General features: G+C 54.1%; 1 protein-coding gene across 2 annotated transcripts in view; it reads left to right on the top strand.

Moving 5' to 3' along the window:
• The window catches only part of MBP (myelin basic protein), a 115,707-nt gene that overhangs the window by 82,408 nt on the left and 6,991 nt on the right, over nt 1-26,308 (top strand). Inside the window, exons 4-7 of one of the 2 annotated variants that reach the window (XM_012648881.1) lie at nt 903-1,339; nt 23,922-24,029; nt 24,596-24,631; nt 25,104-25,136. In XM_012648881.1, coding sequence (XP_012504335.1) covers nt 903-1,339; nt 23,922-24,029; nt 24,596-24,631; nt 25,104-25,136 — 614 coding nt within the window. The remainder of the gene's footprint in view (nt 1-902; nt 1,340-23,921; nt 24,030-24,595; nt 24,632-25,103; nt 25,137-26,308) is intronic. The other variant, XM_012648882.1, reaches the window with a different exon arrangement.

Raw genomic sequence — 26,308 nt, 5'->3', positions numbered from 1 at the left:
GTAGATGGATGGAGGAGTGGATAAATGGATGGTTGAGTGGGTAGATGGATAGATTAGTAGATGGGTGGATGGATTAGGAGATGGGAGGATAAATGGATGGACAGATGGAAAGTATTAAGGGAAAGTGTGAAGGAATCCATGTTTTCTGTAGATAAGTAATAGAATTTGGAGAGGAAACTAACTAAATGATGTTCATTTAAACCTAACTTCGTATAACTTGAGAGCAAATGGGTTTATTGCCATTTGTGAGAGAAATGTATTTTCTGTAAAAAGCCATGCGGTGGTGGCATGCAACATGAAATATCCCATTCCCACTTCAAACGTTCTGATTGTTGCTGCTTACGGAGGAGAAGCCAAATCAAAATGTCCTGAATAAGCAATTCTCTAGTGCGAGAGGCCTCTTGTGGAATCTGGGAATGAAAGAATTCTAAATGCCCCATTTCTTTAAGGCATGAATTGTAAAAAGATGTGGGAAGTTCCATTTCTACTAAGAGCACTAAAAACACCTTTTGTCAAAGGAACGCTCCCGGCGTGCTTAGCTTGCGCACCGGCGGTCTTTTAGGTAACAAATGTCCCTAACGGTACCTGCACTCTGTGCTCTCCAAGTGCAGTCACGCGGCCCCCACGGGGAGACTCTGAGGTGCCCGCCGCGTGCTCAGGTCACTTCCTCAGGAAGCCCTGGTGCGTTTTATCCGGGGTGCCAAACGCCGGGCCGCGGCAAGGATGCGAGTCCAGGTTGGTTTCTGCCCGGGGCAATCTGAGGCTGCCGTGCGGCTCGCTGGGCACGGCGCATACTCTGCGCACTGTATGGGAGACAGCTAGTTCAAGACCCCTGGAAGAAAGCGGCTTTGTCCCCGGTCTGCCCGCACAGGCCCGTATTCACATCTCATTGTTGTTTGCAGGAGAGGCAGATGCGAACCAGAACAATGGGACCTCCTCTGGGGACACAGCGGTGACAGACTCCAAGCGCACAGCGGGCCCAAAGAATGCCTGGCAGGACGCCCACCCAGCTGACCCGGGGAGCCGCCCCCACTTGGTCCGCCTCTTTTCCCGAGATGCCCCGGGGAGGGAGGACAACACCTTCAAAGACAGGCCCTCCGAGTCCGACGAGCTCCAGACCATCCAAGAAGACAGTGCAGCCGCCTCCGAGGGCCTGGATGTGATGGCGTCACAGAAGAGACCCTCCCAGAGGCACGGATCCAAGTACCTGGCCACAGCAAGTACCATGGACCATGCGCGGCATGGCTTCCTCCCACGGCACAGAGACACGGGCATTCTTGACTCCATCGGGCGCTTCTTTGGCAGTGACAGGGGCGCGCCCAAGCGGGGCTCTGGCAAGGTGAGCTCTGAGGAGTAAAGGAGCTTTAGTTGAAATGGAAGAAGGACAGCACACTTCAGTAGGCGAACCAAGCCATTAGGGGAAGAGCTGACATGTAGCCGCTTAGTGTCTGGGGTGTTGGTCCTGGCTGGAAAGTGCAGAGGCCCCAGGGGCTGCCTTGCTGCTTAGGGTATTTCTGTTAAATGCTCCCTCTTTGTCCTCCTCGGAGGGACTGTGATGGGGTGTGGCTCAGGAATGCAAGGAAGTTCTGAATGCTGGGTCTTTGCGTGTGCCCTGCATATAAGCGGCGCACGCTTGTGCTCTGTGCTTGGGGCTTTACAACTGATTTTGCCTGTGGCCCACTCTTTTGGGTTCAACACTGGGTTACGCTCACTTTTTCCTGGAGTCACTGCTGCTAGCTTCACGCTGCTCTGCAACAATCATGCGATTGAGGTCGAGGGGGACTTTAGAACAAGCTCCTGAATTTAAATCCGCCTTGAGCAAACTCTCTCTTTTGTCTGAGTTGTTTAGTGGAAAGGGTGGAGGGATGAACAAGTGTCGATGAATCAAAACTTTATTATTTTGTGATTCCATTAATTTGAATATAGAATCTTGGAAGCTTCATTGTTTAAAAGTAAATGTTCTGTGGATAAAAATATATCACAGGAAAAAAGTGCTGTCCAGTCTCTAGGGGGCTTCCGGCGCTGACTGTGAGTAGGTCATCTGTGCCTGCTTTTCCTTTAAGAGCGGACCCCCAAGTGGTTCAGATTGCAAAGAGGAGACATGGCACAGGGTTTTGTAGAGTGTTGGATAATTGGGCAATTTTGGAGAGAGAGTTTTTCCAAAAAAGCCCCTGGTTTACTGGGTGTTCTCACAAAGCCTATGAGATGCAGCGTTTCTGCCTGGGTCCTGAGCTAATTTTGAATGTTGGGGACTGTGAGAGGCTTTTGAAGGACATGTGGGACAGCAACCGTCATCTTGTTAATGGAGCACCCTAAAAACCACGGGTGCTTTGGAGCTGTGGCCTCCAACTGCAATTCTTAAAATTATTGATCATGAAACTGTTGAAGCTAAACACAGATGTCAGGTTTACCTTTCCCAAGGGCACGAAAGCACACTGGAATTTCAGGCAATCATACGTGCTCCGTGTGGAGAGGTCACGCCGTGACACCGTCATGATTTACTTGTGAACGACACTTGATGTGTCGCACTTAAGTGCTTACTGAATTCACACGCTGGTTGGTCCATTCGGTGTCTGCATTCGTAGCGGTTTCCCTTCACTCCTTGGCGATACTCCGTCACTCCAAATGCCGGCCACCTGACCTATTTCTCACACGCATTTCACCTGGTAGCGCCTTTTCAAGCACACCAGGTGTCTGTGGGTTCTGGCCACCTGGCAGAGTCTTGCTGTTATGCTAAGATCCCCATGCACGCAGAGTCGTCAGTCTTAAAACCTTAAACTATCCTGTTCCATTCAAGGAGCAGGAAAAATGGGTTTAAACTGTGCAGAAAAGATGCAATAGCCGGATAGCATATATTACAAAACAAGCTCCATTTCCGTGATGATGGTTTAAGTTGAAATATAATGGTGAAAGCATTTATACCAATCATTGTGGCTTTATCTCAAAGTGGATTATGAATCCATAGATGTTTTTCTTCCTTTATGTGGGATTACAACCTTTATTGTTTTAAATCTCTTATATGCTTTAATATTTTCAAAGAAAAGATTCTAGTCTCAGAAGAAGTCACTCTCTTGGCAAAATAATGTTGCCAGATTGTCAGGGATTTAGAAAAATCAAAACATTTTCACAGGATTTTTAAAAATAAAAACAAATTTTAAATAATTGTTTTAAAATTTTTGAAGTATCAGTTCTTTTCACTCTTGAGTGTTAAATACAAAAGATTTTTAAATACAGCTTGGCCCTTTGATGCCAAAACAGGCAATTAGTTTGCTTGTAGAATCACGTAGCAGCTTATTGCAGACACAGGCTAGTGATACGTTAGCGTGCGCTGTCCTTGCTGCAGGCGTGCAGTGGGGGCGAACAGCACTCTTTGTTCAACTCTACTCTTACTGTGGAGTCCTTCAAACACTGGAGATGCAAGCTTCACCTACTCCACACCCAGCTACAAACCCACAATAGCCCTAGAAGTCTGGGGTGTTTATTGGCATGGGCTGCCGTGGAGTAATTTTTTATTTTTGGTTTTGCTCTGTTTATAGATCAGGAGAGCCCTCCTTTTTCTTGCTAGAGAGGTCCTCCGGGTAGACTTAAGAGACTGGCGTGGAAGGGCATTGCCAGGCCTGATCGCCGTCCCTGACACGGGCAGCCCGTCCGGCCGTCCTGGGGGAAAGCGATCGTGCTGCTTCTCTGTCTAGATCGAGTTCCAGGCAGGATCCTGCGAGCCTCTGAATGAGCCCCCCGCCCCCAAGACCCTGTGAAAGGGGCTGTTGTCCCCGGTGCCTCCTCTGCTCTTCCTCGGTGCCCTGGGGACACGTGCTGCCCGCACCACCCCCGGACCCCGGAATGCACCAGTGACACCCACCCTGTGTGGCTGGAGCTGACATTCAAGGGAAGCGCATTCAGAATTCCTTGAGGAGGCATATTCTTTCGAGAGCCAGAAATGAAAAGTGCATTCACAGAGAACACGCTCCTTTGTCGTGGGAGGAAAGAAAGGACGGCGTTGTCGTTAAGGAGCAGGTTCCCAGCGCCCTGGAGTGCGGGTCTTGGGAGGGATGGGGAGCACCTGGGCGCGTCAGCCTCGCCTCCCTGGTCTCGCTCCCCCAGGCTCAGTCCGTGTCAGCGCTGACACCGAGGCTGGAAACACCGGCTTTGGAAGTTGCTCCTCTTCCCTTTTATCTAGAGGAAGTCAGGTTTGGCCGAGTCACCAGGCTGGACACAGGGACGGAAGTCCTGGGCCATCCACAGTAAGGATGCAGCGAGGACACGCCTCTCCTACTTCTCCATACCATACGCTTCCAAAGATTTTTTTTTTTTAATCTGGGTTCTGAACTGATGATTTCCCCTATTTTTCTCTATTTGTTTTACATTAAAAGCTCCATTTATAACCTGCTAATCTCAGCGTTGCATTATCCAACATTCAGTATTACTTCTGTGCCACCCATTCTGACTGTTCAGGGTAAGAACTTTTTCTTTCGTTTAATGCCGTGGGGTGTAACAGTCTTGTAAATTAATCCAAGTGTTCTGTTGCCTGATTTTTTTTTTCCATTGCATTTTAATTACATTAAACACAGTGTAGTTCTACAGGAACTTAATTCTTCATTGTTAACCCGATATCCTAATTCTGTAGCAATGTTCTGTCATCCCACGGGGAGTGTACCGTTTGGGGCCACGGGAAGGGCACAGTAGAGAGAGTCCCCAGGGGTCCGGCAGCGGCGGGAACCCCCTCACCCGGGCTGGGGTGCTCACAGGGCCACACTGAGGCTAACCATGCCCTGCGCGGTAGCGGGTTCGGCCATTCACTGCATCCCTTTGACGAGAGATTTGGCCAGAGATGCGGCTGGAGAACATCCAATAGAGTGGGTGCATTTATTTCTGCACCGAACGAATATTTTTTGAGATTCCTTATAGGAACTCCTGACTGGTTGGTGACCAGAGGCTTCTCTGGCTCCATCGTCAGCCCCCTCCTGTGCCCTTCTGTGGCCTCAGCGCCCCCCACGGCCGTCCACGGGTGTTTGAGTAGACGGTGGTGACGTTGGAACTCGATGTGCCTGTATCGGCTGCAACTTTGCGCATCCTCTGTATACGTGACACATTTGTGAATTATGTGAATGTATTTATGATAATTGCCTCTGGTGGTTGTTACAATTTGATTTTGTTATGAACTTCTGCTTTACATATATTTCTGCCCTTTCATGCATTCATTAAACAGTTTAACAGACCGAGGGTGGTGTGCTAATTAATTGCACGTGAACTGTTGAGTTGTCTTGTTTGATTGTTCTGCCTGAGCAAGTGTGCCGTGTTACTGGCATTTCTGTGGCCTTGTGACACAGCCAGCAGGTAAGTCCGGGCACCGGGGCACCTGCCGCTTCTGCCCACGAAGGTCACGGTTCCTCACTCGTCTGCTTTATCCTCAAGACGTTTCATTCTTTTCTCTCCATTGACGGTCGGGTATCCCGGTGTTTCCACCGTGACGGTTCTTGCTCTGCTCGATGTGGCTGACGCTTCTCCCAGTGTGTTGGGGAGGGGGCTGAGCAGCCCCCGCCGCCCTTGGTGCCGTCTCGGACGCGCCACGAGCACGCACTGAATGGACCAGCACACGGATGGCCGCCCTCCCTCCCCCCGCCCCCCCTGCCCCCGGCGAGGACATGCACAGGTGTCAAAGGAACCTCGGGGAGCTGAAGCGAGAGGCTGGGCCTTCCTGAGGAGGGAGGCGGGTGTGTGAGATTGGGGCAAAGTCGGGGCCACTGATAAACCGGAAACGAGAGTGAGACGTGAGCTGACCTTGGCGTGTCCTGCCCTGCACCTGGCGCGTGTCCCGCCGGGGGCTCCTCCTCACTCACCCCCTAAACTCATTTCCATTAAGGCATCGATTCCCTCATCACTGATTTTCCCTTTGGGAAAAATAAACCAGCCGTTGGTAACAGGCGATTCCGACTGGCCGGCGGAGGGGCCGGCTCGTGAGAGGAACAGCACGTCGCGCAGCGCACGTGGAAATTGCCGCGGCGTCGCTTAGCGTCTAGGAACTAGGGAACCCCCCGCACACTCTGGGTTAATAAGTCATCTTAGAGATTTCCCATCAGGTCTGTCACCACGCTCTTGGTGCTCTGAAATCATCCTACTTCATAAAGAATAGTGAAAAGGAAAAACGCTAAAGAAAAATGAGCTCCCCTGAGGGCGCCCCCAGAAGAGGGCCTCGCGCAGGCTTCCCCGGGAGAGGCTGCTCCTGCCTCGTCCTCTCGCTGGGCTGCAGCCCTCGCTGTTCAAGTGCTCGTTTCCCCAGTTTTTCTGCTGGAAATGTTTCACTTTCCTGGTAGAAAGTGTAGAAGCTCGCTCTGCAAACCACACAGGTGGAAATGAGGCTTTGCCCTCTCCTGACCCCGGGAGGCCAGGGGTACAGGTGGCGTCTCCTGCAGAGCACCGCGGGACACCCCGTGTGCACCCAGCCACCTCGCCCTGCCCGTAGACAGGCGTGTCGGGAGGGGGCGTGACGCCGGCCCCCAGGGCCGTGTGATGTCTCAGTGGTGACCCTCTTCATGAGGAAGAGACATTGCATTAAACAGATGAAGAATCAATGGAGAGGCCTTCTTTGCCTGCGGACCAAGGTCTGCGGCATGGACTCGCCCACAGGCCACCAGTCGAGGGGTCTCTCCTGGAGCTGGCCCAGTCTCACCAAGACAGTAGCTACCCAGGTCGTCCACCAAGACCCACTCTAGAATGAATACTCAATTCTCTCGCTCCTTTAAGAACTCAATGCCATGCATTAAAGTCACCAGTAATTCTTGCTAGAGTAGAAATAAATCGCCTCTCTCCTGCGGGAGGATCAGTGCTGAGATGAACGGGTTAGCACGCGCTCGCCACAGAGCCGCCCTGGAAACCCGCGAGTTCGCTTCCGTAACACGCCCGGAAACGCGCTAACACGCATCGCACCAGAACACGCACCGCCCGCTGCTAACCTGACGGAAAAGAATCCATCTCACCTGCGGCTAACGCAAGGCATCTCCTGAAACCCATAACGGCGATTCTGTGGACAACTACAGCCTCTCTGTCTCTCTCTCTCTCTCTGTCTCTCTCTGTCTCTCTCTCTCTCTCTCTGTCTCTCTCTGTCTCTCTCTCTCTCTCTCTGTCTCTCTCTGTCTCTGTCTCTCTCCCCTCCCCCCACCCCCTGCTTCTTCCTTCTCTGATTTGCTGTGATGTCAGGACCAGGCACTCCCTGCAGACCGTTTACCTTGGTCCTGTGATCAGAGTCCGTCAGCCACGTTGTTCCAAGTTCGTTGCTCCGGCAAAACGCTCACGTAGCTGAGAGAATGAGGAGAAGGCGCTCAGTCAGCAGCAGATACCATTTAGGAAGTTTGTGACAATGGAGTTAAGGTGACCACTTAGCTCCTGTCAAGGAACATTAAGTTCCTGCTTACGTTAAATTCTGAAACTTCACCAATTAACAAGGACAAACGGCAGCACGAAAATGTGACTCCAAGTGGCCACAGTGGCTTTGAACACTGCTGCTCCTAAAACCATTTCCTTATACGCTACAGAAAACTTGAGAAGGCCCATCCTCGGTTAAATTAACCGCCACAGAGCAGGAAAGATTTCTACTTGTAAATCCAATGCGAAAGCTCACGCTTGCTATGGAAGAAAAGGTAATAAAACCCTACGAACAAAATTGAGTATAAAATGTATCCGTTCCGTCATAGACATCAAAGAGCGATTTTCTCGCACTTTGTCCCAGCCTGGGAGACGCCCTCTTCACCTGCTGTCTCGGCGACCTTACGAGCCTGGCGCTGCCACGGTGCTGAGCACATTTAGTCCCGCAGTTTGGCGCAGGGCCCCAGAATAGACTCTGGAGGAAAGGATTCGTCCCCTAAATCTTTCCTTCTGTTCCTTTTTCCTGTGTGCGCGTCCTGCCCCCCCTTCTGTCCCCTTCGCCGCGCGCTGGTCCCTGCACCACCTGCCTGCACAGCCCGCTGACGGTCGCCCTCTAACCCCTCATCTGCTCACTCCTCCCCTCCCGGGTCTCGCCAGGGCTCTAGAGGAGATTTGCTGGAGGACTGGGGCTCTGCGGGCCGCTGGACTCACACCGCGCGCTCTGTGTCCCTCGGCAGGTACCTTGGCTAATGCAGAGCCGGAGCCCTCTGCCCTCTTATGCCCGCAGCCGGCCCGGGCTGTGCAACATGTACAAGGTAAGACGCCAGCAGATGCCCCCCGTCGGGCCGTGAGTGACCCGTCCTCACCTGGGCTCTCAGCTCCGTGGGGGCCTCCGAATGTTTACCCTCCGCCTGCGCAGGCGGGGCCCCCAGGCGCGCGGCGGCTCCAGTGCCTTTGCAAGTGGGCAAAGCCAGTGAGGCGGAAGCAGGCCCAGGGAAAGGCAGGAAGCCCGTGTGGCGTGAGAGCACCCGCCTTGGAGTCCGTGGTAGGGGACGCTGGGCGGGGCACGCTGTCCGGTCGGGAGAATAGATCACCCCCGAGAGGTCATGGCCTGGTAACAGGTCTGCGTCCTTTGCCAAGGCCGAGGAGTAGCCCTTGGTGGCACCATGGGCCTGGCAAGCCGTGGGGGGACGCTGGTCTGGGAGGGTTGGCCTGACCATGGCCAGTTGCACATCTGTGCCTGAGTCTGCGGTGAAAACAGCCTAGCAGACACCTGGCACTCGCCAAAGGTTAGCCGGACTAAGCTCTGAAACGAGCGCCCCTGGGAAGTCTGGACCCTCCGGCCAGTCCTCACTGAGCTCAGCCAAGCTGCCCGCAGGTGCAGGGGCGACAGCAAGGAGCTGGCGCCGGAGGAAAGGGGGGAAGGCCCCATCCTGCAACCTCCGTGAGGAGCCCGCCCTGCTGCTCACCCGTGCACTGCACAAGCCGGTCCACTGGTCACGTTCCAGATCGAAGCAGTCGCGGCCGTCCCTTGGCACCGGCTTTATCACCTGGGAACGTGCAAAAGATTAAAAACTCGTGCTGGTACCCAAGACATGCTCGGCTGGGCACCCAGGGGGAGGGGGGTGTGCCAGAGGAGTCCTCGTGGAAGACGTGGACGCCTCCCCAGCCCTGGCTCCCCCCCTGCGTGGGGCCAGCTGCCGCGACAGAGCGGCGCATCCCCGGAGAGAAACCCCAGACGGGGAGCAGAGGCCCTCCAAGTTCAGACACGAGCCAGAAACTATCAACAGAATATCTGATTTTTCTCTTTCAAAAAATTATTTAGCAGAGAAAAACCAGCCCTTCTGTTCTGCACAGCTTCATCCCAGACAGATTTTTGCACACCTAAAAATGTGGCCGAAAATCAATAAATACTCTGCAAAAAGCCATTTCTGTGTGGCTGCCACAGCCTTGCTCTCCGGGTTGTTGGAAACGAGGCGAGTTTAACATGAGGCTCTTTGCACCTGTCCCTTGTGTGTTCCTGGGTCCCCTCTGGTCTGAGCAGGATCTGGATCCACTTGCACAAACACACAGGAAGAATTAAATCAGGGAGAGGTGCTGGATGGTTGGGTGCGTGTGTGCGTGTGTGCATGCATGTGTGTGTATGTGTATGTGTGTGTATGTGTATGTGTGTGTGCGTGTGTGCATGTGTGTATGCGCGTGTGCATGCATGTGCGTGTGTATGCATGTGTGCGTATGTATGTGTATGAGTGCGCGTGCGTTTGTGTGCATGTGCGTGTGTGTGCGTGTGTGTGTGCGTGTGTGTGTGTGTGGTATCATATGGACGTGAAGTGAAGGGAAAACAAAGGGAACATACGTCGACCCGCAGGCCACGGGGCTACGCAGACAGCCGTGTCCGTAAGGGGGTGACGGCACCAGCCTCGCGGAAGGGGCGGCAGGGCCGGACGCGCTCCATGGTTTAGGACACACTTGTCCCAGGATTCTATGACAGACCTCGGCGTGGGCCGCGCAGGAGAGGGAAGCACCGGGTGGAGCCACAGCCCTCGGAACGGGCAGAGTCGGGAGGAGGACGCCCGTCCTTCCTCCGCGCTCCGGAGCTCCGAGGGCGCCGGGCTGTGGGCAGCCGGGCTCTGCCTCAGCGCGCCCCCTTCCCCGCTTTCTGCAACCGCGCCGGGAGGGTAAGAAGGGCCCTACCGTGGAGCAGGCGGGCAGGTGGCAGGGCACAAACTGGTTCCAAGGGCGTGGACGGTGCCTTCCAGACCCAGACTCCCCGCTGCGAATTCTTCCATTCTCCTCGGTCCTAACACGTGTCTGTTCCTCCGCGGACGGGAAGGCGGGGCCGAGAGCAAAGTCGACGGTGACATGATGTTCGAGAACCCGAAAGCAAGCTGGAAAAGCAAGGACTCCCAGGGGAAGAAGGAGCAGCCCACACGTGGACGAGCCACCTCCTGCGAGAGCAGTGGAGCGTTTCCTTGACCCCCTGCCCTCCCCGGCAGGGCGGGGTCTCTGGGTCCCGGCGCTGGGCCAGGCACCTGCAGGCGCTGCATGGAACCAGGGACCCAGAGACGGACGAAGAGCAGGAAGCGACACTTCTGCTGCTGGCTTCCGCTGAGACTGTCCCTGCTTCCTCCCAAGTCCGTCTGCCACACGGCTGGCAGACCCGCCACTGGCTCCTGGCCTGCCCTTGAGGACACTGTCCACACCCGGCCATCGTGGGCACCGCAGGTTTGCTGAAAGACCCCTCCCGGCTCCTGAAGCCACCAGCTGTCACCACAACATGTTGGGGTTAGGAGTCAAAACGCGTCGTGTCACGGACAAGCTTGGCGGCGAGAATCGCACGTTCGTGCTTTACGTCGATTCTACCACGCGGGCGATGTGACCTCAGCCCGGCGTTGTCCTGCTCTCAGCTCCCACTCCTCACCTCGGAAGGACAGCGGAAGCAGTCATCGGTCCTGCTGACGACGGGGGGCTTCTGTGCTAATCCTGTGGGAACCCAGCCCCGTGTGGACACAGGTGTCGTCACAGCCCTGCCCGACGTCACCGCGCAGAGACCCTCACAGCGGGCGAGGGGCAGAGCTTGCCCTAAAGGACCCCAGTGGCTCCGGCCCCTCGCTCCAGCCAGCTGTGGCCCTGGGCCAGTCATGTTTCTGCTTTGGGGCCTCAGTTGCTCAGCTGTAGAACGCGGGTGCCAGAGTAGTGGTTGCAGACATTGCTTCGAAGGCTGCAGGCCCGAGGGTCTTCCGCTTTCTCCTGCGCCTTCGCAGGCAACACGGCTCCCCAGCCGCCCAGGAGGTTGGGGAGGCGACGAGGCTGGCGTGCCTGCAGCCTGTTCCATCTTACTCCGGTCGTAAGAGCAATGAAACCTCTGGTCTCCCAGGCGTCACTTACGCAGGAAGGTCGCGTGTAGACTTTCCTCGGGTTTCTTTAGGTTTGGCGAATGGAATTTCCTCATCATTCCCCAGAAAACACCTCTGCTCAGATGAGAGTGATGCTGATGGCTCACGACTAGACGGGCCCCTTGCCGTCTGCAGCACGGCCAGTCCCCCTCAGAACATGCTGGCGCGAAGGGGGCCTCTGGCGGTCTGGGGACCCAGCCCCGTCCGTGCCACGACCACGGCTGCCGCAGCACCTGCGCCCGGCCCACGGCCTTGACGGCTGGGAAGCTCGTTGCTGCTCTGCTTTTCCCTCCAAAGACTTCGCGACAGACCCCACGCCCTGAGCTGCGTGCACACCCACATGCTCTGCAAGGGCACGGCTGGACTCCACGGCCAAGAAAGACGCTCTGTGGGTGCTTGCATTTGGCGTGTGCCTCTGTGTTGAAGTTAGCCTGATATTTACGCTAAAAAGAGTCTTCTATGCACTTCAGACACCGCGAGGTCTTTATAAATGGGTGCTTGGGAACAAAGGGAAAAATCGGAGTGGTTAAGTCCAGCATCAAACTCACCTCCTGCGTTACTGGACAGAACAGCAAGGCCTCAACCCCGTGTGCAGAGCCGCCGGGCCGGAGTGCCACTCCCTGGCCATCAGCTCCACGTTACCTGCGCTGGGGACAGACATCTCTGGGCCTTCCCCGCAGGAGACCGTCCAAGTCCTCTTGCCTGAGCTTTCCTGGGGAGACGAATGAGAGGCCCTCCCAGGCCCCAGCGCAGGCTGCACCCAGCTCCAGACGAGACGGAGACCTGCAGGTGGGCAATGCACAGCCATTGTTAGGACTTCCCCACCAGGGTGGCCATGCGTCCGCCTCCTCGGAGCCTGTCCACTCACCAGGGCAGGAGAGCTGGGAACGGGCCTCACAGTGCTTCCCGCTGAGGCTAAATCCCGGGTCAGGAGGGGACGTCTGGAAAAGAGTTCACTGAACTTGCAGAAGCCCCTGAACCCTGACCTGCCATCTCTCTCTGTGCCGGGCCAGGCCCTCGGGCGCGTCCCACACAGGGGAGCTGTGTTCCCGTTCCAGGGGAAGCCACATCACAGAAAACACCAAGAACCGGACGGCCAACCATGTCCAGGAAACCAGCGGCCAAACCTCTGCTTCCAGCTTCGCCATTTGCTGAAGCAGAAACTCTCGAACTTAAAAACCTGCCCTGCAGTCAGTGGGGGGCACCACGGCAATCCCGCCCCCGGCGGGACACCAGAGCGATGCCAGCGAACTCTCAGCCCATCGCCCGCCGTCCTCGTTGTCCAGCACCTGGGAAGAAACGTGCCATCAGAACAGGGCCAGCAGCCCGAGATCCCCATCTGAATGACAGGCTTGTCTGTGACTTGCTCCAGTGACGGAGAAAAGCCCACGCGGACACCGGACGGCTTTGGATAAGGAAAGGAAAAGCCCACAGCCTTCGTTGAACCAGCCCGAGCCAGTGACTCGGGAGCAGACGTGTTCTTAGACTCGGCGACGGGCAAAAACACAGGAAAAACCCCATATCTCGTTCAGACAGAGAAGAATTCTCCCCAGATTGCAAAATGTAAAATGCCCTGATCTTACCAGGAAAAAATCCGACGCTCTCTCGTGAGGCATATTAGAAGCTGTTTGACCAGAAATGGCAGAACATTTCCTCTGAAATGTACGTATCCGAACAAAACCGGAATCGGAGAGAGAACCACGGTGTTCTGTGACTTCTTGGAAGCGCGCGAGCACCTTGGGGTCGGGGCGTGGGGAGGGAGGAAGACCCAACTCGTAACCGACAGACGACGTGTCATTTCGTCACCGTGCGCACGGGCTGGTCGGTAACGTTTGCGTTACTGGCGCCTCTCGGCCACCGGGCAGCCGCCATGGGACACACAGACACCGCAGCCCGGCCTCGGACGAGTGCGGGCTGCTTCCCGCCAGGTCTAAATAGGAAAACGTGCGCCCATTTCACAGCCAGCTGCGTTTTATGATCTTAATAGAAAGAACATGGCAGTGAAGACGCATGTGGGTTTTATCATCATTTTCACAAGAAAAGAATCACTTTCTTGATTTTAAATCTTACTCTGCTTTTTCTTATCCCAGAAGTTCAGAAAAACGACGACACCATTGTCTTCTGTGCTTCCAAACTGGTCACACAGATTCGCCCCTAGATCCCTGGTATCTGGGTTTTTTGAGGGTGCCGTAGAATCAAAGATGTCTCAGGGGGACAGAAGGAACATGGAAAGTCATTCACCCCTGAGACCACTAGTCAAACCCTCTCGATGAACAGCAAGGGTCCCAGATGCCACTGTGGGGACGTACACAAAACCCTGCAACGTTCGACCTGGAGATTAGAGGAATGAGTATCAGGAATATGGTGGTTGGTTGGATGGTTTCCAGCCGCGTAGATGAAATAGAAAGGTCCAGACAATACGATCTGTCAGCACGACACTGAGAGGGGCACGGAGGGGGCCTCTCGTTCTAATTCCGTAGAAACACATCCTCTGAAATGACAATGAGACCCGAAAAATCTCATCCCAGTAACTAGCCTTGCGTCTGTTGTATCTACTGTGTTTACTGACGTGATTAGCAACTAGTTTTCCAGTGAAGAGCAGAAATGAAAACTTCTCCAATTCTCTAGACATTAACTGACATATCTCTTCATTAATTGACTTTGTCAACAGATATTAATTTCTTTTTCCCATATATGAGCACATTGTTATTCCGACCCCATAGCTCGTATCTTCATACAAGGTAAGTCTACAGACTTCTGTAATCAGTGAATACACAGGATACGACTTTTTACATCGTTCTTCCCCCTTCCCCTTTCCTCTCGTCGTCTGACCGCTGCTGAGGTTCAGGTTTGTACCGTGGGCCTCTCGTCCCGGTCCACGCATAGCTCCTGGCGTGCGTGGCAGTCCCGGGCTGGAGGCCTGGGAGTGAGGAGACCGGCCAGCGGCTGCCCTGACGCGTCGCGTCCGATCTCCAGAGCTGTGAGGCGCAGGGCCGCGGGAGGGCAGCGCTGAGCAGCGCGTCTGTGGACAGGCAGGGAGGTGGACCCGCGATGCTTGCACCGTGTTTAAGACCGAGCGTGATCACTTCCCCTGCTCCTCTTTCGCACTGAGTCCTTTGGGGACACAGGGATACATGTGCATTCCCAGGACTTGGATGTCTTGCTTAAGAAAAGGCCAGTAAGAACGTGGTCCCGGATGCTACTGTCGGGGCAGGTCACAGCTGGCTTGACAGAGACCTTTGTCTGACGCGTCGTCCTCCACACAGCGAAGATCAGGGGTTTGCCGAAGTCCATGGCCACGTGCCGAGGGCCCACACTGAGTGCCCCGCTGTGTCTCTGTGGTGAAGACGGTTAGTGGGGGCCCGAGGTGGAAAAGCCTGGCGCGGGGCCCCTACGCGGGTGACCTCCCGGAGAAGGCTCACTCAGGGTCTGAAGGGGCAGAGGCCTCCCGACAGAACCTCCGGGAGAGCCGCTCCCTGCTCTCCTCCAGGGGGAAGATGGAGCAGGTGTCATCCACACGCAGTTATTTGAATGACCAATGTCCCCAAAACCAGTACACAATAAAATAAATTAAAAGTGGAGAAACGAAATGTACTTTCTGTTAAAACACGTGATCTGGAAAGAGGCCAGATCATCTCTGATGATGTTTAAAAGATGTCTTTAATCATGCAGAGTCCCCGTGGTGGGGGGAGTGGGCCAGGTCTGGGAGGTGGGGGCTGAGACCACGGAGTGGGTCCTGTGAGGGGCTCATCGCCTGCATCTACTGTTAACTGCTATGTAACTGCTAGAAGTGATTAGTCTCCTCTGGGGAAATCTTCCAGTTCCCTTTATTCGTCCTCACGTATCTACTGATTTATTATTCATCCAGAAGAGAAAAGCAGGCCCGAGCCCGGGCGTGGCGGGGGGCAGAGCCCAGAGGGGCCCGGGGCCCAGAGCTGCAAACAGTGAACACGCCGGGCCATGGCCAGGCGTGGCGTCACCGTGAACCGGTCACCGGTTGCTGTGATGGTTGATTCAGGAGAGAGTTTAAATTCCTCCCTCAGACAAGACATAACGTAAGAGCTGGAACTCTTTTCTCCCCTAACCACAAAACCCCAGGACCAGAGATCCTGGTATTTTTCAAGACGCAGCATTTGCTTCTGAGCAGGAACAACCCCATCCGCTTGCCTCCTTTAATCAAATCCGAAGGCCAGCGACGTGCAGGCCAGCGCCCCCTCCATGGACAGCCTCCGCACCCAGCGCTGCGGGTCTGCCCCGAGTCGGGGAAGCTGAGCCCCTCTCCCAAGTCCAGGCCGAGCGCGCCCGGCTCTCCCAGACCCCACGGCAGCTGGGAACGGAGCGGTGGGCGCCCTCTGCTGGTGATCAGGAAAAGAAAGTAAACTAACAATTGTTCAAAAACAGTGCAATGAAACCGGCTCATGGAAAAAAGCAATTTATTTTACAGATAAATAAAATGGTCAGCCTTGGTCTTCCTCTCATGGTTTTGAAAACTTTTCAGCATAATGTTTTATTTGCCAACAAAAGGTTCGCTGTTGTTTTGTGTTTGTTGTTTTGTTCATCAGGATTCAAACCTTACTGATACGGACAGAGGTCGCCGACACCATGGAGTGAAAGGAGAAAATCAGGTTAACAATCAGCGTGCGTAGTACGATCGCTTTATTGGCACTTACGTATTTTATCTGTGTTTATGCACAAAGCCAGGTCTAAAAATGTGGTCATCAAAGTGTAAACGAAGGTCATCTCTAAGTGGTAGACGTTCTCCCACAAATTGTCTGATTTTGTTTAATATCCTTATACGAATATGTATTATTTTTCTAAATAATAGAAAATTTTGATTTTAAAAATTAGACTATTTGTCCAATCTTCACTTGTCCAAAATACTCAGCTCCGAACAAGCCAGCCCAATATTTGCGGAGATGTCCTGGCCCCATCCACAGGCCGGCGGCGCTGGGGTCAGCGCTGCGGGGTCTTCTCTGGTTTCCGATTCCTGGGCGCCAGGCCCTGTGTCCGCGACCCGTTTCACGATGCGACTAACCTTCAAATTCTTCCTTTGCCTTTTAATCATCCACCAAGAAAAGGAGGTCGCTGAGACTGGAGAGGCGTAGACAAAGGGACACAAATCTCAGCAAATAGCTGCAAAATGTTAACAATCTCAGCTTTTTCTTTAACCTTAGTGAGTACAAAGTACTTGGTCAGAGAATTACTGAACATGTGTCCTAAACATTAACTAGCTCCGCGACACAATCCTCCCTCCCCTAGAGAGCCCAGGTTCGGCCGGCCACCTTCAAGGTGACCTTGCCCATCAGGAGTGTTCTGGGGCAGAGGCTCAGAACTCCCGATGGGACAGGGGGGAACACTGAGGTCACATGGCTGGCCCAGGCTCTCCGGGGTCTCTGCAGGGAAGGTCGCCTGTGCTGGTCTGAGAGGTGAGGGACGTTCCCCCCGTCCTCAGGAGCCACTCCCAGCCTCCTGTCCTCCTGCCGCAGCCTCCACTGTGTCTCCAGGCCTGGCACCACTCCCAATTCCTCCCACCTGGGAACAGGTAACGTGGTTCACAGCGAGGTGTGAGGGAATGACAAGGACCCACTCCCCGTAAATTATAAAATAAACCTTCCCCAAACAACTACTTTTAAAACACGCCGACCAACGTGGTAGATCGATCGCATCGCCTGTACCTCGTGGAAACTGTGGACCGCGAACATTCCTAGCGCCAAACGGAGTGGGGTTTGTGGCTATCGTGAGCGAGGTGCGGCGGGCTGGCCGTGGACAGGGGCCGACAGGAGGACCCCCTGCTGGATCAAGGGCAGAAGAAGCGGGCTTCTCCCGGCCTCCCGGCCCTGCCTGCCTGCCCCGAGGATGCGTTGCCGGTGTCTGAACGGCCACTTGCCCGGAGGACGGCCAGACGCGGGACTCACTTCTCCAGGAGCAGCCCCTGAGGCTGTTCGGCTCCGAGGGGCTCTCTGCCCCGCAGCCCCGCTCCGGGCCGCTGAGGACGGGAGAGCTGGGAGGTCGGCACCGCTTCTGCCAGAGTCGTCCGAGGGCTCAGGACAGTCGTGGCCGGATCCGATCAGCGTCGCTGGGGGGAGTTGGGTCACTTGAAAGGTGACTCAGAACCGTAGCCAAAGGCGGCTGAATACAAAGCAGGTGGGGCACACGCATCCAGTGGACATGGTTCAGGCTAAAAAGGATGGAAATCCTGAGCCAGGTGACAGCACGGACGGCCCTTGAGGACATGGTGCTGAGTGAGAAAGCCGGTCACGAAAGGATCCCACCGCGTGATTCCACTCGCGGGAGGTCCCGAGAGCAGTCACACCCCAGAGAAAGGGAGGAGACTGCCGGGTGCCAGGCGCTGGGGTGGGGACGGGGATGGGGCGCGAGTGTTTACCAGGGACGGAGGTTCCATTTTACAAGAATGAAGAGAGCCGGGGAGACGGGCGGCGGTGATGGCTGCGCACAGCGTGGGTGTCAGCACCACGGAACTGCACGTCCAAAAACGGCTAGAACGGTAAATCCTGTGTCATGTGTGTCTCACCACAATAAAAAAAAAATTTGTTTTAAAAAAGTGGCTCAGATCCAGCATCCTCCAGACCAGGCAGCCCCGGGTCAGGGTGTCACCGCACGGTGGCCGAGCCGTCCTGTGCTCCCCACAAAAGCTCTTCGGGACACACAAATAAATAAACTAAGACCCAGGAAACACCTGAGACATGAACGTCACCAGATAATGAGCTTCCATTCCTTGGCTGCTGTTCACATGTGGCCTCTTAGTGAAACACCAGGGCTGAAAATCCCCCCGGTGAGCCTGTGCTCAGTCTCGGCGTTTACCGTGGGGGTCGCGAAGGCCGCACGCCGAGGGCTGCCCCCGCGCGGCTGCCCTCACAACACCGCGGGGAAGGAGGTGGTTGCTGCTGGTCCTTTGCCCATTCTGTACTTGCTGAGCTCCTCCACCTGAGCCAACTGCCAAAGCCTGGGGGTCACGCGGAAGTTTTTCTTTATTCCTCCGAAATACTAACATCTAACTGGAGAGGCAGGAAGCTTCTGGAAAGCTAAAAAGGACAATCCAATGCCAGATGAGGTATGCAGCCAAAAGATGCCAGATTTTTCAAAAAATAGAGAAGTTTGCAAGGAGAGGACGTTCTAAGCAAAGGTAATCGTGCCATCCAGAGCCTGGAGGTGCGCGCAGGTGCGCACATTTAGGGAGAAGGCCGCAGAGCGCTGATTGGGAAACTCATAACGAGATAATGCTCCTGTGCCTTCAGTTGTTGGCTACTTACTGATAGACCATGTTAAATGATCTTGTTCTATTCTACTTTATTTCATAAATTAACAGAGTAAAACCGACGTGGTTTGGTGTGCAGGTCTATAGATCGTAACACGTATGTAGAATCGTGTGGCTCCTGCCGCAGTAAGAACACGTCATCCTGAAAACCCACCCCTGCCTCCCCGTGTGGTCACACTGCACCCTCCGCCGTTCTGCAACCCGTGCTCTGGGCTTCCCCTCTGTGGTTGAGTCTTTTCCAGAGTGTCCTGTGAGATTGTATGGTATGAAATCTTTGTAGAATGGCTTCGCTACTCAGCAGAGTGCCCTGGAGATGCCTTTGTGCTGTGCGTGTATCGAAAGTCTGTTCCTCGTCACCGCTGCGTGGTGTTTCACCGTGTGGACACACCACGGTCGAGCCCTTCATCCGCCGAAGAACATCTGGGCAGTTTGGCGTTGTCAGTGATGACGAACTGAGCTGCCACGAGCATTCCCGTGCAGGTTATTGTGAGCGTAAGTTTTCACTGAAGTTTAAATTACCTTTCCCTCAAAAGATTGATGACAAATGTACTCATTACAAAAACCATTTTCAAAAATATATGGTGTCTCCTTTATCATTGGAAGTAGGAAATGAAATTACTGGGGCATACGGTGAGTATGTTATTAACTCTGTAAGAAGCTGCCAGATTGTTTTCCAGAGTGACTAGCTGCATTCCCGCAGCCACGCGTGAGCGTTCCGGCTGCTCCTCATCCTCACCGACGCTCCGTGCTGTCAGTATTCCTTATTTCGGCCTTTCTAGCAGGTGTGCAGTGGCATCGCCACGTGGTTTTGATTTGCGTCTTGCTAATGGCCATGATGGTGACTATCTTTCCATGTGCTCATTCGTCTCCTCAACATCCTTTTTGGGAAAGTGTTTGTGTTTTGTCCATTTTTTAACCAGATTGTTTGTTTTCTCCCCACTGAGTTTTGAGAGTCCTTTACATGTTCTGGTTTCAAGTCCTTTGCCAGATAAGCGATTTGCAAATATTTTCCCCCAGTCTGTAGCTTGTCTTTTCATTCTCCTAAATGAATCTCTTGCAGAACAAAAGTTTTAAACTTTGTTGAGGTCCAATGTATCCATCTTTCTCTTTTATGGATCATGCTTTGGCAAATGTCAGGTCTAAGAACTTGTTGCCTATTCACAGGTCATGAAGATTTTCTCCTACGTTTTCTTATAAAACTATTTATAGTTTTACATTGCAGCTAGAGATCTGTGACTTGTTTCGAGTTAAATTTTGTATAAGGTGTGGACTTGGGTTGAGGTACATTATTTTGCATATGGATGTCTAGTTGTTCCAACACCATTTGTTGAGAAAACTGTTCTTTCTCCGTTGAATTGTCTTTGCACCTTCATCAAAAACCAGTCAGATTTGGGTGGGTTCATGTCTGGACTCTGTTCTGTTCCACTGACCTGTGTGTTCATCCCTCCTCCAGTACCCCACTGCCTCGATTATTCTAGTCATACAATAAATCTTAAAATCAAGTGATGCAATTTCTCCAACTTTATTCTTCTCTTTCACAATTATTTGGCTATTTTAATTTCCTTGCATTTCCATGTAGTTTTAGAATGAGTTTATCTATATCTAAACAAAATCCTGCTGGAATTTGGATTGGAATTTCAATAAACCAGTAGATCAATTTGGGGAGAGAATCAACATCTTTACTATGTTGTCTTCCAATCCATGAACATGGTATGTCTCTTCATTTATATAAGTCCTCTTTGATTTCTTCCAGGAGCGTTTTCTAGTTTTTAGCATAAAGATTCTGTACATTTGTTTGCATATTTATCCCTAATATTTTGTTTCTCTGATTCTATTATATACGGTAGTGTTTTTAAATTTTTGGTTTTTTAACTGTTTATTGTTCACATGTAGATATATGACTGACTAAATGTCCTTTCAGCAATAGGTCATTACAACTATTATATAACAAGACAGTTATAACTATATGACTAAGTCAAATTATCTGTGCAACTAACAATTTATAGCCAAAGAGCCCAAGTCAAAGTCCTAGTTCATCAGTATAACCAAAAAAATTATATGATTCCATGATAATTATTCTGTTTACTTAAGATCTATACAATGTGTTGGGTTCTGCATTAAAAATTATCTAAGTAGCCTACGTGTTAATTTGACAAAAAAAATTGTTGCCTGTTGCACACCCAGTTCTGTGCTGAGAGCCACAGATAAACCAACGGCCTCTTTCATGAACGGTCCTGACCCCTGATTTCACAGCTCTGAGAGCTCAAATAGAACATGTGTGCCTTAAAAGATTTAATTCCCTTTTCCTCAAAAGTTTAGTGACCAATATATTTATTTTAAAAACCACTCACAAAAATATATTATTTTCTTTTCTCCTTCAAAGCAGGTGTGCGATTCACATGTGAAACATCACCTGCATAACGCTTTGTTAAATCTCTCACAACACGAGTAAGTTTCCATAATATGAGCTGCACATACTGTGACTAAGCATTAATTTCTTTAAAAACTTCCAGTCAAGTTTAAGACATTTTTCTAGTTTAATTGCAGGATGGATAATTTAAAGGCAAACGGTGTTTCTGTAACTCAAAATCCAATACACAGCACGTAGGAGAATGTGTGCGAACACCAAGGGGAAAGCGGCGTGGACTAAATTTTGATCTGTTCCAATATTTCAGGCCACGAGCATGAGATCTAATAAATAACTTCACCCAGTAGACAGACCACACACTTAAAGACATTTGTCTGAAAGCGAGCAATGCAAACATTTTCCTGGCTGATCTAGTTTTTCTTAGTTCTCAATTTCACACTCACCCTCTGTTGGAGGAGAAGACAGTGCGAGGCCGGTTCGCGGTGCTGGACACACAGGCTGGTGAACGCAGAGTCGCCGTGGGCCGGAGATCGGGTCACAGGAGGAGAATCGGAGGAGAATCAGCTTCTCCAAAGCGTCCCAGAGAGAGAAAGTTGGAACCAGAAGAGCTGGGGGTTCAAGCAAGGACCGCAACGCTCCCACCCCTGCCCTGGCTGCTTCGACGTGCTCAGGTTCAAAGGGCGCAGCGTCTGCCCCTGAGGAGCCCGAGCATGATCGTGTCAGTCCTCCACGCGTGGGACAGCGGGGCCGTCGGTCAGCAGACAGCACCCGTCGCGCAGCATCGGGCGCCGTCCGCGGAGAGGACGTGGTGAGCGCGGCCCGCACTCCGCCTGAAGCAGGTTGGGTCTCGTCGGGATGAGACAGTGGCTAACGAACAGGAAGCGCGAGACAAGCAGAACACAATCAAGAGGTGAAACATGAGGTGCCTGTCATCAAGAAATGCAGGTAATGGAACCGGATCATTCTTCCACTGTTAACACGGTCAACGCCCTCGGGCGGGACGTCCGTCCGCTCCGCCTCGGCTGTGCTCGCAGCCCCGGGGCCACGCTGGCCGCTGGGGTGGTCAGGAGTGAGTGAGCCGCGGCTGAAGTGTCGGGGCTGAGGAGCCGTGTCCTCTGTCTCCAAGGTGCTCATAGCCGCGGAGGAAGGGACAGACAGCACGTGGGTGCGCCGTGCCGCCTGCACTGCGCAGGGAGGGCGTCGTGAACTCCAGGTACTCAGAGCAGAGACCACGGTGCTGAGTCGGCCCGGAAGCTGGAGCGAGCCCCCCGGCAGATGCCTTTGCTCTGGGCCTGGACCAGGCACTGCACAGGGGGCAGAAGGAAGGAGGAAGGGCCTCTCAGACAGGCGGGACGCCCCGCACAAGGCCAGCTGCGCTGGAGCTTGGCCCGGCCGCCGCGTTGGGCGTGGGCGCGGGGCCTGGCCCGGGGCAGGGGCCTGCAGAGCGGGAGGCGCCGGGAGGCCGGCTCCTAACCGGCTGAAGCCAGCGGGGGCCCAGTGGACACTGGCAAAGCGGGGGGCAGCCGTCATCACGTCCGTGTGTTCTGAGCTTGCTCTCCGCGGTGGGACGGAAGCCAAGAGGGGCAGGGAGTCGTGCGGGGCAGTCGGTGAGAGGACAGGGGCTTTGGGCCGCACCCCGAAGGGCACCGACGTCCCAGGGGAGCAGGGGAGCTTGTTTATCGGTGTTAATTCTTGGGGGGCGAATACAAGAAATGCCTGGGAGAAGGTCTGTTAACGGAGCAGAGGGGGAGCAGAGCTGGAGGTTCGATGTGCGACGACCCACCTCTGGCTTCAGGGGCAAATGCCAACAAGCGTGGCGGGGAAACACGCACACTTCGCAAATACTGTCCCCGTCACTCTCACATGCAGTCGCCACCCAGTGACTAAACCCAGAGATGCATTATCATACATTCCAGAGCAGCGCACTGTAGGCTTTTTGGCAGCAAAACTGTCCTTTGGGGGAGAAGGGGTCCCCTAAACAATGTGCACGAAGCTAAGAGACTGGGGGGAAATGCTTGAGTGATTTCAACACATCTAACTGATTTGCTTTCGCCAAATTCTCCACAGACAGGGCAATGCCACGCCGCCCAGGGCCGGAGCGCCTCTGACCCCCCGAAACTCGTTCTTGCCCGGGCAGCCCAGGCCCCTCACAGGCACCGCGTTCACGTCCCAGTAGGTGCTGGAGTAGCAGTGAGAGAGCGGGGGAGAAACCGAGTCAATTTTGCAAGCTGCTCCCCTTTGCTTTGCTTTTCCGAGAGCTCCGTGTTCGCGCCGTCGCACTGCTTACCCCGTCACACCGCCTGTGCTGCCAGGCGTTGGCAGCAGCGGAGTTGAGAGCTGGGGAGGGCGGCGGTGGCAGGAACAGCAGCCTCCCCGGGAACTCTCTTCCCTCTGTGCTGAGCTGCGCTCGGGCAATGCCTGCTGTTTGGTGTCTGCTGTGCAATATTTACCGCCCTGGAATTTTCTGGTTCAGTCGAGTATGCGGGGGCCCCAGACACGCACGCCCAGCCCTGCCCTTCTCCCTCCTCACTCCAGACACGGCCTGGTGCTCCCGGAGCGGGCAGACCCCCGGCACCCCTGGGGCAGGACGCTGACTTTGCAAAATGTTACGCAGCCCTTCAAAGCGAGGGAACAGGCTTGTCCTTTGCTGCTGGGCTGTTGTGGGTGCCCTTCCCGGGCGCTGTCTGCTCTTCAGACCTGCAGCCTGCAGGGAAAGAGCCTTCCCCTCCCAGCGCTTCCCCGACCTGCCGTACCTTAGAGGAAATCGCCCTTAAATTCCCGTCAGCCCCCCTCTGTCGGTTTATACGCCTTGGAGAAGCAGCCACTGGGCCAGCGCTAGGAACGTCTGCCTGCAAGTCGCAGCTACACAACCGAACGTTCCCGCCAAGGCTGCGCCTGCCCCGGTGTGTCTTGTGCGCGGCAGTGGGTCCTAGCGGGACGCCCAGACCCACACGGCTCCCCTGAGGAGGACGAGACCCGGGACTGTGGCCTGTCCCGGGGTCACCGTGCCTCTGTCTTGCAGGACTCACACCACGCGGCAAGAACCACTCACTACGGCTCCCTGCCCCAGAAGGCCCAGCACGGCCGGGCCCAGGAAGAAAACCCCGTAGTCCACTTCTTCAAGAACATCGTAAGTGACACCGAGGGGACGCAGGCCATGGGGGGTAGGAGGGCTGCCAGCCGCTGCCACAAGCCACACGGGACGTGCACTTATCCTCGGGTGACACCAGGTCCCTCAGGGTGAGGCTGGCACCAGAGCTCCACCCTGGCGCCGGCCCCAGGTCCCGAACAGGCGCCTCCAGCGTCATCTGCCGGAGGACGCGCTTCTGTTGAGACCAGACTCGCGTGCGAGGCTCAGTCTAAAAACAGGCTTCGCAAAGGCATCCTGCTGGCACAGAGCTGTGAGGTGGCCAGGGCCGGGGAGGGGCTGCACAGACGCGCGCAGGGTCCCTGGGGCGCGGCGCTGCTCCGTGCCGGCCGTGACGGGGACACACCCAGCAGCAGGGCTGTCACGGGAGCCAGCGCCCAGCTGTGCTGGCCACTCTCTCAACCCCCGAGTGCTCTGGAGGATCTGCAGACGGGGAGGCCGGGCAGGGAGTGGTGCTTTCCCTCACCTGCCAGAGGGACCCTCGGGAGGGGCGGGGGCTGCTCTGCGGGGGCGACTCCCAACGCAGCCCCCGCTCTGTGTCTTTCCAGGTGACACCTCGCACGCCTCCTCCATCGCAAGGAAAGGTAAGGACTCGAGTGCTTTGACCAATCGTCCCTGTTTAGACTTTCCCGAAATCCTAAAATGTACCAGAAAGAGCTGGACTCAGAACGATCTGAATTCATCCCCAAACGTTTTGCCACGTTGCTCCCAAGTAGAATGGGGCCCCCTCCTACATCCCCCTACTCCTTCCCACACCCCCTGTACCCCCTGCACCCTCCTGCAACCCCCTGCAATCTCCTACGCCTTTCTACACCCCTGTACCCTCTACACCCTCCTACCCTCCCACACCCCCGGCACCCCCTACAGCCCCCTGCACCCGCGCAGACGGGGCCACCTGGGCCTGCAGTCCTCGGTGCAAAGCTCCAGGTAGCCGCGCCGACCCCGGCTGTGAGCGTGTTCACCTCTCGGCGATGGAGGGCTTTGACTGTTTCCTATTTATGGAAAGAACTTGCTTCTCGCTGACGCCGTGTCCTGTCTCTTTCTCTTCTCACACAGGGGAGAGGACTGTCGCTCAGCAGATTTAGCTGGGTAGGTGGCAAACGCATGTCCCTCCAGCTTCCTCCTCCTCTCCGGTCCGCACAGCGTTGACTTACGTTCGCCTGTTTCGGTTGCTTAACTGCCCTTCCTTCCCGCTGAGACCAGCCCCTTCAAGCCCATTAACGAACGCCACTTGCTCCCGGCCCAGGACCGGCACAGCAGATCCTCTTCTCCCAAAGGGTTCCTGGCCACTCCACTGGTCTCCCTCCCAGGGAGGAGGCAACACCATTCTTGAGATAATTTCTAATTTCCTTCCAACACAACCGATGGGAAAAGCAAACCCCAGAAGTCCGAGTGTGGAACTGCGGCGACGGCCCCACCTAAATAACCCCAAATGTTGAATGTTATTGAGGAAAAACGATACTGCTATGAAAAGAAAAAGACGCTAAATTCAGTAATTCAATTTATAATAACCCCATTAATCCAAACGATTTTGGCTTTGTTTGTATTTTAGTAATAACTAAAACTTAGACATCAAGCCATGCAGGAAAACCTCCTTAGGAATTTTAGGCTTTTTAATACAGAGAGCAAAGCTAATCTGTTCATTTTCTAGTGACTTTGGTGTCTGCACCAAACTAAAATGTCTCGCCATTATATTTTATTATATTTATTATATAGGAAATATATTATTTATATTTATTTATTATATTTTAACCAAACTTATAGCGTGCGGGGCAGTCGGTGAGAGGACAGGGGCTTTGGGCCGCACCCCAAAGGGCACCGACGTCCCAGGGGAGCAGGGGAGCTTGTTTATCGGTGTTAATTCTTGGGGGGCGAATACAAGAAATGCCTGGGAGAAGGTCTGTTAACGGAGCAGAGGGGGAGTAGAGCTGGAGGTTCGATGTGCGACGACCCACCTCTGGCTTCAGGGGCAAATGCCAACAAGCGTGGCGGGGAAACACGCACACTTCGCAAATACTGTCCCCGTCACTCTCACGTGCAGTCGCCACCCAGTGACTAAACCCAGAGATGCATTATCATACATTCCAGAGCAGCGCACTGTAGGCTTTTTGGCAGCAAAACTGTCCTTTGGGGGAGAAGGGGTCCCCTAAACAATGTGCACGAAGCTAAGAGACTGGGGGGAAATGCTTGAGTGATTTCAACACATCTAACTGATTTGCTTTCGCCAAATTCTCCACAGACAGGGCAATGCCACGCCGCCC

The sequence above is a fragment of the Propithecus coquereli genome, unplaced genomic scaffold, assembly GCF_000956105.1.
Source record: "Propithecus coquereli isolate 6110/MARCELLA unplaced genomic scaffold, Pcoq_1.0 Scaffold296, whole genome shotgun sequence".
Taxonomy (NCBI): Eukaryota; Metazoa; Chordata; class Mammalia; order Primates; family Indriidae; genus Propithecus; species Propithecus coquereli.
The sequence above is the reverse complement of the archived record's forward strand: the minus strand, read 5'-3'. Positions and strand labels throughout refer to the sequence as shown.